Consider the following 17214-nt stretch of genomic DNA (forward strand, 5'->3'; position numbering starts at 1 on the left):
TCCCCTCACACACACACACACACACAAAAACTTGGAAACTTCTGCTGTCATGTTGCTTGCATTAAAAGTATCTATGGTGGAGTCACAATATAATACAAACAATATTACAATGTCTGCTCCTCAATATGATAAATAGGCTACTGAAATCAAAGAGAAAATGAATAAAAATAAGATAATCATGATTTTTGGGAGAGGTTATGGTAACTTTATACTGTTATCTACAACAGAAAGTACTGTATAGAGACTAATTTATTTTAAGAATATGTTTTGAGGTGTTATTTTGTGAGAGCGTTGTAAAATACCCGTTGACTTATTCCACATTTTGTTGTGTTACAGCCTGAATTCAAAATGGATTAAAGAAAAAAATTCTTGCCCATCTACACACAATACCCCATAATGTCAAAGTGAAAACATGTTTTTAGAAATGTTTGCAACTTTATTTGAAATGAAATACAAAAATATCTCATTTACATAAGTATTCACACCCCTGAGTCAATACATGTTAAAATCACCTTTGGCTGCGATTACAGCTGTGAGTCTTTCTGGGTAAGTCTATAAGAGCTTGCACACCTTATTGTACAATATTTGCACATTTTTATTTTATTTATTCTTCAAGCTCTGTCAAGTTGGTTGTTGATCATTGCTACACAGCCATTTCAAATCTTGCCATAGATTTCCAAGCCGATTTAAGTCAAAACTGTAACTAGTCCACAAAGGAACATTCAATGTCATCTTGGTAAACAACTCCAGTGTATATTTGGCTGTGTTTTAGGTTATTGTCCTGCCGAAAGGTGAATTTGTCTCCCAGTGTCTTTTGGAAAGCAGACTGAACCAGGTTATCCTCTAGGATTTTATCTGTGCTCTATTCCGTTTCTTTTTATGCTAAAAAAACTCCCTAGTCATTGCCGATGACAAGCATACCCATAACATGATGCAGCCACCAACATGCTTGAAAATATGAAGAGTGGTACTCAGTGATGTGTTGTGTTGGATTTGTCCCAAACATAATGCTTTGTATTCAGGACACATTTTTTATTGCAAACATGATGCATGTTTTGAAATAGTTGTATCCTGTACAGGCTTTCTTCTTTTCACTCTGTCATTTAGGTTAGTATTGTGGAGTAACTACAATGATGTTGATCCATTCTCAGTTTTCTCCTATCACAGCCATTAAACTCTGTAACTGTTTTACAGTCTCCATTGCCCTCATGGTGAAATCCCTGAGCGGTTTCCTTCCTCTCCGGCAACTGAGTTAGGAAGGATGCCTGTATCTTTGTAGTGAATGGGTATATTGATACACCATCCAAAGTGTAATTAATAACTTCACCATGCTCAAAGGGATATTCAATGTCTGCTTTTTTGTATTTTTACCTATCTACCAATAGATGCCCTTCTTTGCGAAGCATTTGAAAACTTCCCTGGTCTTTGAGGTGGTCATTCAGAAATCATGTTAAACACTATTATTGCACACAGAGTGAGCCCATGCAACTTATTATGTGACTTGTTAAGCAACTTTTTTACTCATGAACTTATTTAGGCTTGCCATAACAAAGGGGTTGAACACTTTTTGATTCAAGACAATTCAGCTTTTCATTTTTAATTAATTTGTAAACATTTTTAGAAACATAATTCCACTTTGACATTATGGGGTATTGTGTGTAGTGACACAAAATCTAAATTTAATTCATTTTAAATTCAGACTGTAACAGAAAATGTGGAACAAGTCAAGGAGTGTGAATACTCTCTGACAGCACTGTATGTGAGTATGCTGAACACAATGACGTACCAACACATTCCAGAAATGTTGAGGACAGCAGAATAAAGTGTTTTGCTTGTTGTGTGGTTAGTTTAAAACTACTTTTGTACATACGCTGTGTTTAATACACATTTACGTCTGTTGCATTTATACACTGATCATTAAAATATCTCCCCTATTCACTACACAGCAAATTGGCCAGTGTTAATTAGTGTTGATTTTTCAGTGTACCATTTCTAGTGTTGATTCAGGAGTTAAATTAACTATGTAAGCGTTCAATTAAAACTCAGTGGTGTGAAATAATCCCAGTGTTGGTGTTAATAACCAGAGATGAACCAAAACCACATCCATCATTATCATATTTACCAGCATGCTCTATTGCAGAATGATTTTTATAATTGTTTGTTTCAATATCTATGTTTGTGCATGTACATTGATTGATTAATTAATCTTATGCTACTCAAATATAAATAACATTTTTCTAAACTAATTCAATCTGTAACTTAGATTTATTGCACCTGTTACTGAAATGGTTGTTCCAGTTTAGATGCTTTAGGTAGTCTCATAGATGCTCTAGATGCTTTAGGTAGTCATTCTAAATGCGGGTTGCAGGTGAATAAAAATAACAAATGTTGGATATCCCCACTCTGGCTGCATTCAAATTCGCAAGCCAGCATAATGTGACATGCATTCCTAATGTGGATTGTAAACCATGAGTTTCAGGCCATTGTATTAGGGAAAACTAGGCCCTCAAAATAAAGCCTTTTGAAATATGTATTGTCTTAAAAATCAAATTTGAATGATAACATATTTGCTCAGGACGTCACTTGGTGAAAGCCACAGGACTGAAAATGAATGAATGCAACAACCATGTCTCTGTCACTAACAAATATATTAATGGGTGGTAACTCTACATTTCACTCGAAAGGCACACTGGGAAATACGCAAATAAGGCTTTACACTAAGCAGTGTGTTAATTTAAACTGAAAAGTGTGGACCTGTATAGACTCTGGAAAAGTGTTAAATGTAACACTCTGTTGATTCAATACTGGAGTATTTGCTGTGTACTATTTGTATTTGTACTAGATGTAGATGTACTGAAGGTGGGGGTGTTTTGTTGTTTGTTTCATCATTGACAAATCAATCATCAGTGTATCATGAGTGACTAAATGTAAATGTTATTGAATATGCAGAAAGTAGTAATAATCATGACTCATGTTACTTTGTCTCTTAATATGTTACTATAAAATCATCAGTATTAGTTAACTTGGAATTAGGTGGGTATATTTTTATTTAGGGACATATTGTGGTCACTGCAGTGTAAACACCTGTTAGACTGGCATGCCTCTTTCCACTGGACCCACACTACAGCCCAATACCCTGAAGCCCAATACCTGGCATTTACAGTACCCACCTCCATGTCATTGGTGGCAGTGCAGCACCTGGCATCTGATGTATCTGGTCCATGTCTGTAAGAACAAAGGAGAGGAATGACAAGGGAACTTTGGTGTGAAGAAAGCAGATCACACTGTCTCTGCATGTGAATTTCAGTTGCTTTGATTTTACAGGGATGTTTAAAGCCATAATGTCATTAAGGCAGTATAATGTGTTTTAAAAATCGATGATATTGTCCAAGACATACAACACATGTGGTGTAACTTCTAAAGCAGTTACTGTAACTACACTGTCATGATGGCTCATATACAGCAAGCTGAACATTGAGATTGATAGGCCTACTTACCCAATATCATAGGACAATCATATGAGAGGTCATAGGGCACACACATGGAGTGGATGAAAGTTGATGGACATCTCTCCATGTTGCTCACTCATACTTTATCCCCACAGCTTCACAGGAGAGCTCGTGTGTGGACCAATCATGTTCCAATATCAGTCTCTTGCTCTCCGCCTTGTGGCCGAGAGCAGCATTACCGTTTGTCATTGGGCATGAAAAGCAAACATATGGTGAGCGCCGATGGCCAACTCTGAACTCACACAGCATGTTCGGGTAGCTAAATATATGACCTGCTATTAATAGAGCCACTGACATGTAGCACAAATAAGCAGTTCAAAGTGTGCAGAAAAGGAGGTAGGCTATGGGTCAGAGCTTATCATTAGTAAGCATCCTGCTCTCATGGCATCCAACTGAAACAGCTGTGGAGCGAGACAGACAGATCTTGACCTAAAATTAAACTTTTGATGCATAAACATCCTCAGAACTTTTATAGTGGAGGAAGATAACCAAAATATAACATTGGAAGTTAGAACAACTTTTTCCTACAAAATACATTTGCATTTTACCATAGGCTATAGACACCATGGAAATATCCTAGATAAACAGATAAAGAATAATGTATATTTAAGCATATTTTTTAAGTAGGCCTAAGTATATTTTATTGAGAGGGGCAAATGTAGGGGAATATCTTCAGGTGGGATAACTGTTTCAGCCTGTGTTTAGGTAATGGGCACTTTTGAAGCCAACAGAGCGATAAAAAGTTTGATTCATTTTAATAATTTCTAACAACTCTTTACTCTTGGACAGTAACCTAACAGTATTGCCTGAACATTGGTGAGCATTTTGGAGAGTTTTATAACTTGTCCCCGCGGGGGGTTTAGACTATAAAAAGATACCCTTTGGGGGAAATTATGTTCCTGTGTCCAGCCTAAAATGACCCCCCTCCCACCCTCTCCAAACCCCTGACATGTCTCCCCAAACACCACGTTCAGTCCGTAGTCTATGAATTTTCACACACGTTTCATACAGCTGAGTAAATTTATCAACCGACTATATGAGCGCGTTTTCCTCTCTGTAATACTATTGGCTGGGTATGGACCAGAAGGCGGAGCATGCCGGTATACGCTATTTAAATTGCTCTGGCGAACTATTTGCTAAGCACATTATCAAGACCAGTCATTTCAGTGACATGAGGGGGTTTCGGTTATTGCTGTCATCATAACAAGGCAACTACTTAAAAACAGTAACAAACGCTTTGAAAAGTGTGGATACCAGAGAACATAACTTCTGGAATATAATTTCAACTATCCGTTGATTTTGTTCCGGTCTACAAATGAGCAACTGGTAGGTTTAAAAACCTCTTTCTAGCAATTTGTATCAAACTTATTGGGAAGTTGATGATGCTGAATGCATGACATGGAAGAATACTGGTGTCTATTACATAACTATTAGCCAACTCAATAGACTACGGTTTATTTTATTTTATCTCTAGGCCTATTTGAAAAGCGTGGAACAGTGGCGCTTGGAGTGCGAGCACTTGAATGGATGCGCGGCGCGGGGGGAGTTGGGATACGGGCGATTTACACGACAAAGTCATACCCACTGTGGCTGGTAGCTTGCAGAGAATATAAATGCTATTCATCGTTTATAATTTTAAATCATTTCATAAAACGATTGAAACCCAAAACAACACGTTTAAGTGCGATAAACATGTCATGTTTATGCTTGGGCTGATTCATACATGTATGATGCAATAGGCTACACTTCTTACAAATATAGGCTAAAACAAAAAAAATTACATTTGCCATGCAATGAGTGCAAGTCATAGGCCCCTATTATCCATGTAAACATATATGCATGTAGGCCTACAGTTATAACTTGTCTGAATTGAATGTTTGAAAGACGCAGTTGGTTCCATTTTTTAGGGCGCACCTGTTCGCATTTGTTGTTGGCATATGCCGCATTTCGAGTGCCGCTTGGAGCCTGGCTGTGGAGACATATTTTATTGTATGCTAAAAAGGTCGTCATAAATTAGATATTGTAAAAAAAAAAAAATTGTAGTCGCAGACGTAGCTCTGTAACATTTGCAAGACATCCCTAAGGCGCCCGTGAACGACTGTGCGCTGGCAGTAGATCAGGGTTACCATAAATTCTGTTTCTGCAGAAAAACTTCAACCATAACATTGTTTCCAGTGAATGTTGGCACTATTTATCAATCTCTCAGATTAGGCCAGTCCAGGAGTATTGATTCAATCAAAGATCAGAGGGATTCAATTTTCCACAAAGCATAATTATCCAACTGATTAAAAAGGGTCTGTAATAGAATAATAGACAGTTATACTTTTCCATTCTGTTATCATGGTGCCATAGAAACAGATAGGAAAATCGCTGTTTAGCATCTATTGATGTTCCGAAAAGCCAATACAAAATTAAGGGTCCTCTCAACCCACAAAATCTAAATAAACAGGAAACAAAACAAAACATAGCCATATCAATTTCTATAAAATTTCGACACAAAATGTCCTATTAATCAAGTATTGTGTAAACCAGACAGTCATCCTAATTGATATTAATTGAGGAGAGGTTGTAATGCTGACTGACTTTGCATGTCTCATTACTGATTACTGCCAACAATGCATAATTCCCCAAATTCCCCAAATAGTGCCCAAGTTTGATGACAGAGTTGCTCTTGACTCCACTCACCACCTATATGCTATTTTAGATCAAATGTAAATATTTTAGTACTAATTCTAGGAGCTGATATCACACTTTAAAGATAGAATCCTTAATAGTGAAATGTCCACGTCCGTTTGCGATATTACAACAAGAAAGAGGTTACCGCAAACAACGAAAACATTTTTTTTTTCTCCCTCAGACAATCATTGCAAGCATTATAGAACAGAAGCATATGTACAGCTTTTTTTTTTTACCTTGATGCACAACGCTCCCCAGCTCTGCTTCGTCAACAAAACAATGGGGCGGACAGTGGCGCTGTTTCCACTACTGAGGATTCCATCTTTAAACTCATTTTACAACTTACAAACATGAAAGGAAATATCTGAAGGCAGTCTACACACTAGATACATGTTTGTAAATTGACTTAAGAGAGACTGTAATCTAATCATAGCTACACATCTCTGATGGGTTTACTCTGAGTGAAAGTAATTATATTTGGCGATTTTAAGTATTGCAAGGGAACACAAAGAAAATATATATATTTTCCTAACGCCCTCACGTCCCTTTTCATCATTGACTCTCATATCATCAAATCTCCCAAAAGTCTTTACTAAATTCAATACATTTCTTGGAAATGAAAGACCCCAACCAAACATAACACAAGAGTTCACAATGTTCATTGCAACCATGGTTGGTTGCTAGCACAGTGAGGTCTAGGACATGTGTAACAGAGTAGACCCAGGCAGGAAGGTGTTACAGTAGTGTCAGAGTCAGAACCCTCACAGGACTGCCATTTTGCTGCTGAGAGAAGATGAAGTCCCGGAGGACTCTGTGAGTCAACAAGCTACGTTGATGCCCTCAAATGCACCCATGAGCAAGAGAAAGAGAGATACTGTGTACACTTTTATGTTCACATTCCCCCATAAAACAAATATATGTTTCATATTCATTTATGCACATTATAATACGTATATGTACAGTATGCATCTATGCATGTAGGCCTATATGAATGTATGTATGGGTCCTTGTTTAATTTTAAGTATCACTAATCGGAAAGTCTCCACAAACATTTGTGTAATTAAGTCATACAGCAAATGGAATAACTGTTATTTTTGTACCACTAATACCCCATTAAAAACACCTCATTACGACCTGAAAACACCAAGCTTGAGCCTTAAAATGTTTTCAGAACCCTAATAATTGACATTAAAAAAATAGCTAGTTTGGTCGGTTGGCCCAAAGATGTGGTACAGTCATCTTTCCAGAGTTGTGATCAGGCCACAAGTGTCCGGTCTGAAGCGTGAAGTCACAAGCTCTGCTGGTCAGCTACTGCATAGCAACCTAACGGTGCCAAAAGCCCTGGTCTGCCCTAGAAAGCCTATGTAAATTACGATCGCACAGCCAATCAATAAAAAATGTTTACAGACGTTTTGGCCTCTAAAATTAGTTTATTATGATCAAGTTAAATCCCCACGGTGAATTATTTTAAAGTTCGCTACAAATCGAGATATTTAATTAAATAGTGATCCATTCTGACTACTACATTTGTTGTCACACAGGACCACGTGCTGACACAGACCAATCACTGGCTGGCAGGCTACGAGGAGGTTCGCGCCCTCATGCACACACTTTACACGTGCGCCTAAGGGGGTGTGATGTGCTATCCAGATGAGAGTGTAGAGTCAACGAGCCTCTCAAGTGGAGATGGAGGGGCTAACCAATGACTATGGGGCTTTCGTTATTGATGCCGAAGTCATCTAGCAGCGTTGGGTTGACTCTCTCATGCAGGATGAAAACGACTACATCGACCATGATCCATTGTTACTTACGTCCACTTTGACCATGATCCTTAGCAATATATATATTTTTTGCCATTCAGCCCCATTCAGCAATATGGCACGCTTCAAATTCAAATACTTCTAGCTTCATGAGCCAACGGGAGTTTTCAATTGGAATACGTGGATGACGTCAGCGCTATAACTATCTACTGGTTTTAATGTCTATGGTTGTGATTAGCAAGGTATGTGAAAATGGACATTAAGAATGCACCAGTGAGCAATGAGGCAGGAGGATTGGTGCATGCACCGTGCAATGTGACAAACAGGCTGGTGTGGCAGACAGTAAGACCGTCTTCACAGTAGGGTTGTCACTATAAAAGTATTGCGATACTCAGAGGTATCGTGGCAAGGAAACAAAACATTAAGAGGACAACATTTCCTGAGGAAAACGTCCTAATGTTGGAAACGGGCAGCCTTATGTGTCACCCAGAATCACATGTTTATTTTCCAAGCTATAGCACACAATATGTTACATACAGTAGGTTTCTTAAAGGACCAAAGAGTTTTATCCATGAAATATTTGGTATCGTAGTATTGCGATACTGGTATTGTGACAACCTTACTATCGTGACAACCCTACTTCACAGAGTGGAAGTGACGGGCCTACTTGACAGGTGACGGGCCTACTGACAACCCTATTTCACAGAGTGGAAGTGACGGGCCTACTTGACAGGTGACGGGCCTACTGACAACCCTATTTCACAGAGTGGAAGTGACGGGCCTACTTGACAGGTGACGGGCCTACTGACAACCCTATTTCACAGAGTGGAAGTGACGGGCCTACTTGACAGGTGACGGGCCTACTGACAACCGCACTTCACAGAGTGGAAGTGACGGGCCTACTTGACAGGTGACGGGCCTACTGACAACCCTACTTCACAGAGTGGAAGTGACGGGCCTACTTGACAGGTGACAGGCCTACTTGTAAAGCAATATTAAACTGAAGGCAATCGTTCATTTTCTGCTTTAACAAGACTTATTTCCTCTTCCATGTTGCAACAAATGTCTGATGTGCTGGTAAATATAAAATATTGAAAGTGATATGTGCATCCGAGGATGATCAGTCGTCAGTTAACAGTAACGGTAGTTCAAGAACTTGAAAAACAGAGTCAGAAGAAACAGAGTCCATGGGATCCCGTAGAAACACCGTAACCCACAATCCAACAAGAAATTATCTTGTCGACACTCTGTGGCCAACAAAAACAAGTATGCTTTGTGAATGACCATCAGTGGGACCTTACTCCTGTTACTCTGTGACCTCTCTCAGTAGAGAGTGGAAAAGTCAGGATTGGGGTTGAATACAGCTGTTATTTTATCATAACTGAATGAAATGTTGGCATGAGGAGACGTGCTTAATCTTGCCCTTGGGTATACAGTATTTGATGGTTTTCTCAGGCTGCGCACACTACAGAGAAATGGATGGGATAATGAAATAATAATCCATGACAGTTGGTGACTATTTCATGTACAGAGTTCAGATTGGAAGCTGTTACCTTTTAAATAAGGACATTGGGTTCATATCGCTTTTATCATGACTCGTATCATTATTAATTGATTTTTACCTCTGTATCCGTTCTTTGACACCGTCAGTAGGTCTAACACCTTTCTCTCTATCTATTTTTCCCTCAGCATACGTCATTGCTGAGGTCCGGCCGCCCGATGAGAGAGCACTGATCAACTCATCATCCTCAGCCCTGCGGATACCAGAGGCCGTCGAGGACCGAGAGAGAGAGAGGCTCTGTCTCCTCCTCCCTCTGTCCCCCTGTCCGCCTCACTTCACCACCCCATTTCCTGCTTGAGTTGGTCCCCCTTAGAGTTTCAAAACTGTTTCTCCAACGCTTTTTCCAAAAACTCAGACTGTTTTCCAAAGCAGAAGCAGCGCCGCAGCCCTCCCACCAGAACGAGGTGATGGGAAGTGTGCGAGCCAACCGCTACAGCATAGTGTCATCCGAGGAGAACGGCATGAAGTTGGCCACCGTGGCGGTGCCCAACGGGTACGGGAACGGCAAGGGCAAGGTGCACACGAGGCACCAGCCCCAGAGCCGCTTCGTCAAGAAGGATGGTCACTGCAATGTACAGTTCATCAATGTCTCTGAGAAGGGCCAGCGCTATCTCGCCGACATCTTCACGACATGCGTGGACATCCGCTGGCGGTGGATGTTCGTCATCTTCTGCCTGGCGTTCCTCCTGTCGTGGCTGTTCTTCGGCTGTGTCTTCTGGCTGGTCGCCATCTTCCACGGGGACCTGGAGAACGACGCCCAGAAGTGCGTCTCCAACGTGAGCAGTTTTACCGCAGCCTTCCTCTTCTCCATCGAGACCCAGACCACCATCGGCTACGGCTACCGCTACGTCACTGACGAGTGTCCGGTAGCAGTCTTCATGGTGGTCTTCCAGAGCATTGTGGGCTGCATCATCGACGCCTTCATCATCGGCGCCGTCATGGCCAAGATGGCCAAGCCCAAGAAGAGGAACGAGACGCTGGTGTTCAGCCACAACGCTACAGTGGCCATGAGGGACAACAAGCTGTGTCTAATGTGGCGCGTGGGGAACCTGAGGAAAAGCCACCTGGTGGAGGCCCACGTCCGGGCACAGCTCCTCAAGTCGCGCACCACGGCAGAGGGGGAGTTCATCCCTCTGGACCAGGTGGACATCGACGTAGGCTTCGACAGTGGAGTCGACCGTATCTTCCTGGTGTCCCCCATCACCATCGTCCACGAGATCAGCGAGGACAGCCCATTCTATGACATGAGCAAGCAACAGCTGGAGACGTCCGAGTTTGAGATCGTGGTGATCCTGGAGGGGATGGTGGAAGCCACGGCCATGACCACCCAGTGCCGCAGCTCCTACCTGGCCAGCGAGATCCTCTGGGGCCACCGCTTCGAGCCGGTGCTCTTCGAGGAGAAGAGCTACTACAAGGTGGACTACTCTCGTTTTCATAAGACTTACGAGGTGCCCAGCACTCCGTTGTGCAGCGCCAGAGACCTGGCCGAGAAAAGATACATCCTTTCCAGCTCCAACTCCTTCTGTTACGAGAACGAGGTGGCGCTGACTAACAAAGAGGAGACAGACGAGGGGAACGGGGGTAGCGTGGGCCCAGACGTAACCCACACAGACAATATCCCAGACTCAGAGCATCACCAGGCCACTGTGCCACTAGAGCCCAGGCCCCTGAGGCGAGAATCTGAAATATAACTGTGCAGAGACTTCAGACCACCTCACAGAGAATTCTAGAATTCTAGAATCACCTCTTGTTGTTGTAAAAGGCACATTGAGCTGAGCTGGGCCTTGGGTAAAGGACAGATTCATGCCAACGGTACTGCTGTGGGAAGGGGCTAGCCAGGGACTTGTATGTAAGAGTTTCTTAAAACAATGTAATTGCATATTACAACAAACACAGCACTATGAAACATGTGCATAGATGAAGGAAAACGTTCTTTAAAAAAGGTTCCCACAAGAAAATGAAAATGATGCATCTCTTTAGCGTCTATGTATAGACAGGAACATGCATCTGTTTAACATATTGGAAGGGATGTTAGCTATGATGACTTGAAAATAGCAGGCATGTCTCTCTGTGCATCTGTCCAGCAAATAACGAACAAGATGGTTTTAAGAACTATAGTTTTTATTTCTATTCACTGCCTTTTAGTTGAAAAGAAAAATGCTGCTATATGCAAATTCTCTACTTTCTCGTTTCAGAGGAACTGGGGAAAAACATGCAAAGATGTCCACCCATAGAGTAAGAGAGACATTTTGACATTTCTGCTCTTTCAGAGTGAAAACCAAAGACATTTTTTATTTTGCTAATTTGCACTTTTGAATTGATCATCGGCAACCATCTCTAAAATACTCTAAAGTTATTGAATGTTTATCCAAACAATTAAGCTGCAATTCGGCCATGTAAAAAATATTTTTTTCCTTATACTGAGATTGGAATTGATCACCAATTTTTTTGTGAATGCACAACTGATTTTGCTTTTGACTAGAGCCTCATGTTGCAGTGAACTGGGTGATCTTTGAAGGCTTTGGTTAATTACATCAAAGGAAATGTAGCTCGATAGTATCTTTAACCTATTGGAGAAAACATACTATGCAGACGTTGTAAAGTAGCGGAACAAATCCTTTAAAAGAAAACTAAATTATCAATCTGATACATTTTTATATGAACTAGTACTTCAATACAGTACTTATCCGAAGCAGATATTTGAACCTGTATGTACTTTTGTTCTTTGAGCTGGTCTCATAACAGACATACAACATAACATACTGTAGATGTAAGGGCCGTTCAATGCTGGTCAATTCAGTAGCAACATGTCTGTTTTCTGTTTTGTGTGAAGGAAATGAGCAGGGTGCTATTGGTGTTGAAATTTAGCAGAACTGAACTAACGCCTACAAGACAAGGGGGAGTGAAAATGAGCATACAGATGTTCTCAAAAAGTGCTGCTACATTGTTGCATTTCGTAGGGTTTGATAACAGAAGAAGCCAAAGAGTATTATTATCATCATAATAATTATTGTGTTTCTCATCCATTTGTTAGTGGTAGAAGTAGAGCATTTTTCGAAAGTAAAGAAAATCAAGAGGAAATATTTATTTTCAAACACTCCTTTTAGAAATGTTCGTAGCACTTAACTGGAACTCATTCAGCATAAGACTTAATCAATCTCACTGTGATACAGACATGATACTCAAAGTTTTGTGGCTCTTATGATGAGGCTTTCAGTAAAGTGTTACCGTCATTTTCATATTCAAAGCCAAAGATATAAGCCAGGTTCTAGGCCCTAGACTAGATCAGCAATATGTTTTAACTGTTTTTTTAGAAGGCTTTAGTACATGTTCAGAAAATAACAAAAGTGTTACAATAGTCCCTTTTCAGTTAAAAATATGTTTAAGCAAAACAACAAAACATCAGTTTCGTTTTAGTACTTTACAGTCGTCCACAATTCTGCCATCACAAAAAGAGCACATCTTCTCCTAAAGGTTCTTTAAATAAGGAGACTATAATATACAATGCATCTACCCCTCTATCATACCCTATCAATGTCTTTGCTGTTCATGAATGTGTTCTTATATCCCGAGTAGGCCTAAGGATTGCCATGCCTTGTTATCAAATATTATTTTATTTTTCATTATAAGTTGTTCGTTGTTTTACTTGGGAATCTTGGATTGGAAAACATGGTTTAAACTAAGCCAACAGTACTGTATCCCAGGCATATTAATAAGATGTATTGAAAGCCTATAGAGAGTTTGGATTATGACAAATCTATCTCCTATTTCTTTGACTGAAGGCCATTCGGCTACAATGTTCCTTTACTTGTACATAGACCCCCTCCCTTCCTCTTGCAGTAATTTTGTATCAGAGTCTTCCAGTTGTACTGCAAAACAATGGAATGTACAGATTTCTATATTATTAATAATATTATTGTTATTATTATTATTGTACATGCTATTATATTGTTTTTTCAATAAAACCTCAATGAATGAACAAATGATGTTGTGTTCATTGCCATTGTAATAATGATTATAATAATTTAAGATATTGACTTAAAGTAACACAGTAAACCACAGTAACACAGTAAACCACCAATGATTATGATAAAGTTAACAACAAATCCGTTATTGAGGTCAAGTAAAAACAAAAGTGTTATCTTCCATCAGGGAAGTAATATATTAAATATCTATCATCAGGCTTCTGGGGTTACTGTAGGGTGTTGTGAAAATCCCCCCTTATCTTGTTTCTAGTACTAAGGCAACAAATCTTGTATCTAGTACTAAGGCAACAAGCCATCGAATAAACCAGACAAAGTTTGTGATAGATTTATGAGAACATCTCAGTGTCCCTCTGTGAGAATATGAACAATCCTCAAGACAGATATGGTCTGCGCCAAATGGCACCCTATTCCCTACATAATGCACTACTTTTAACCAGAGCTCTATGCTCTATGGTCAAATGTAGTACACTATATAGGGAGTAGGGTGCCATTTGGGATGCATTATGGAAAAATACAGAATTGGCCAAGGGCCAGTGGATCAGCTCTGGTAGAGTATGTTTTGAAGGGACCCTGTACATGTGCGTCAGAAGCCTTACCTTCTACAGTAGTGGTTTAGCCTGTGATACTAAGCAGTACCCCTGTCCTACGTCTTGTCGTCTTCCCAGAACGCATTAGGGATTATTATTAAACCAATAGGGATTAGATCACCCCTTTCTATTTCTCTCGCTCTGACACACACTCCACCTATATCCATCTCTTTCAGTTTCTCTTGCTTCGACACACTTTCCCCGCCAATTTCCTGCTCTATACATCGCTCATCTTGTCTTCCAGCCCTCATCTTGTCTTCCAGCCCACTGTAATTGATTCTTGTGCTGCTCATAATGACTGTTCCAATTCTTCACAATTAAACTTGATGAAAGGTTATTGTTCATTCATTACTACTCATCTATCTCTGGTTTGCAATCAACTTCAGCTACTGTAACTCCCCAGACCATGAGAATGGATTGCTATATTTCAAGTATGACCAGAGTATGGTCAGACTTTGGGCTACTTCTCAATCCTCCATGGTATTGAGTGTTTTTATCGCTGATTTATCTCTACATCCCGTCATTTACATGTATTTCAGCTGTGACTTCGAGTGCAAATTGGGTTTTATTCTCCACAGGATATAAAAAAAATTATATAATTTAAGTTTCTAACATAGTCCATTTCTTTCAATGGTCTCTGCGCAACAGACAATCTTATAGTGTCAGGGAAATGTGCAATGATACATCTCAATGTTAAGCGCACACAATTTCCATAGCAGTCACATCATAATTCTGCCAGGACCCACTGCACTTTTAGGTTGGCGTGCCCAAGGAGAAGGAGAGCAGATCTCATTGTAACGTTTACCAGTGCTATAATGCACACACTATACTTACAAAATATTTAAGACTCTATGGATTCTCGGGGACTAACGCTGACCCCGCTTTCGTCCTCCAAATGCACGTCAACCTTCCAAATGACAAAACAATCTGTAGAGGGAAGCGCTCTGGCACTGGCACATCCCTTGATTAGCCAACCAGACACACCTGGCAGGCAAGACAGAGGGATAGAAGCCATGTCAGTGGCCACTGGTCACACTAGAAATACAACAACTAAGGACCCAACAAACCAATATTTCATTAGTGACAGACATTATGGTTAAACCGGGAATCTATAGGAGTGCTCTAAATCACAGGTATGCTCTGAAGACAAAATACATGTTGTTTGACACCTTTTAACAGTGTCTTGTGTAATTCCCCTGTCATCATGTCACAATGACAAAATCCAGTGTTGGAAGAGAGGAAATAGAAATGAATGACAATAACACTCCACCCCTCCACGTGTGTTTAAGAGAAAGAGAGGGATGATGGAGAAAAACAGGATAAAACCGAGCTCCATGGAAAATTCCAAAATGTACGGTTCATGAAGATTGACACTAATGTCAACTTCTGGAGTCTGGACTCTGGAGTCAGTGCCGTGGATGTGTGTGTGTGTGTGTGTGTGTGTGTGTTTGATCTATTCTGGCAGTTAAATTATCTGATTCATATCCTATCAAACTGGGGGCCAATGCCTTGGGGGCCAATGTGGAGACGATGCGCAAAGGCGTGGGGTCAATATTTTAGCCCTCATTGGGCCCACATCGTGCCAATGTCATGTTGGCTGGGTATGTACCGCCCGAGGGAGGAGGGAAATAAAAGTGAGACGTTGGTGGGAAAGTATGGAGCAAGGAGTCAACCCATTTCCGGTCACACCATTTAATAATCCATTTATTTATTGAATTATTAATTTAAAAGTAGTGACCAGGAAAGGCACATTGAGGTTACTTCCTGTTCAAAAGGAAAGAATAGTCCCACATTGTTAAGTGCCTTGCAGGGTAGCAAAGTAGAGGTTCTGGCTACTGTAGGTGAGCTTCTGTTCCTCTATTGTGCCTTTCAACCCTCCACCCTCCACCTCCGTACCTCCCCTGTTTATGCAAACAATAAAGTTGTATATGAGCAGAACAAACATCCCAATAGGAAATATTGGACTAACTTTCATTATGAAAAGCCATAATAGACAGAGACCAGGTATCAGCAGCAGTTTATAGTTTGATAATCTTTAATCGAAACAAATTTTAACACTTTATTTGCTCAACCATTTATCAAACTTTTGAATATTGGTGTTTTTCCGCGATCCGAATCCAAGGACAACAATTTAGAGCTATAAAATGGGGGCAACAACACAAAACAATCCACCTCCCTCCCCAAGCAAACTATGACCGGAATACCCTTTCTTGTTATTGAACCTGTATGGGAACTTAGCTTTTCAAACAAATCCAGCTCTCTTCCAAACCTGTGATCCCTCCTGTGTTTTTTCTGTTGCTGGACTGAAGTATTCCAACTTCACAAGGACCCCTGCTCTGCCAGACAAAACCTGCCTCAGAGGAGCAGCACGGCTAGAGTATACAATAGGTCTAGAGCAGGGCTAGCTAGGTTCCATTTTGCTTTGGGGACGTCAGGGTCAAACCAAAAGGCTTTCTGGCAGGTTTCTTTTTGAAAGGCAGTGTGACCAGGTTACAAAAGGACCAAAAACTGTTTTTAAATATGTAATGATGTAATTTCAACCAGTTTTAAACCAGTTGTGCATGTACCATTGGTATGACCCAATGGTGAGTTCAGTTAGTGCTCATGTTCTTGGACCACAGTTCCTGACCTGTTCTGTCTGAGCTTGTTGACAGTATGTGACAGTGTCGAAGGTTGCAGTGATTTATAGTACAGTTGAATGATGGATGAAGGCAGAGGAGGGGTTAGCAAATACCTGCCCAGTTGAAAAATAACTGCACCTCCAAGTATGAGGATACCTCAGGGTCCATCAAAGAGGGAGATGGGGCAAGTAAATATGTACCTCACAATGATAGACAACAACAAGATGACAGTTAGGCAACTGGCCTAGGAAAAATACACGCAGTGGATGACTTTGTTTCTCCCTTTGCATCTAGCATCAAAAACTGTTTTATATGTGGACATAAATGTTTGTATATTGATCTTGATGCACAAATGTGTGAAATACGCCTGCTCATACCAGCGGTCGATAATACACTGTTTTGTGATGCTAGCTAGCTGAGCCATTCAGATGATTTAGCAAGGTGATAGAGGACATTTTCAATGACCGGACAGTCCAGGGACTTCAAAAGCCTAACTAGCTCTGACTCCTCTATG

The 17214-nt window shown here is 40.5% G+C and overlaps 1 protein-coding gene across 1 annotated transcript; it reads left to right on the top strand.

Moving 5' to 3' along the window:
- The first annotated feature begins 9856 nt into the window (after positions 1 to 9856).
- kcnj2a (potassium inwardly rectifying channel subfamily J member 2a) lies at positions 9857 to 11644 on the top strand. The gene has a single exon (XM_084162810.1). The coding sequence runs from the start codon at positions 9914 to 9916 to the stop codon at positions 11195 to 11197; it is 1284 nt and encodes a 427-aa protein (XP_084018936.1). The 5' UTR covers positions 9857 to 9913; the 3' UTR covers positions 11198 to 11644.
- The last annotated feature ends 5570 nt before the right edge of the window (positions 11645 to 17214 follow it).

Source organism: Coregonus lavaretus (assembly GCF_964263955.1).
Source record: "Coregonus lavaretus genome assembly, chromosome: 1".
Lineage (NCBI taxonomy): Eukaryota > Metazoa > Chordata > Actinopteri > Salmoniformes > Salmonidae > Coregonus > Coregonus lavaretus.

Coding starts and splice junctions, on each gene's coding strand:
- kcnj2a (XM_084162810.1), top strand. CDS start 9,914: ATGGGAAGTGTGCGAGCCAACCGCTACAGCATAGTGTCATCCGAGGAG.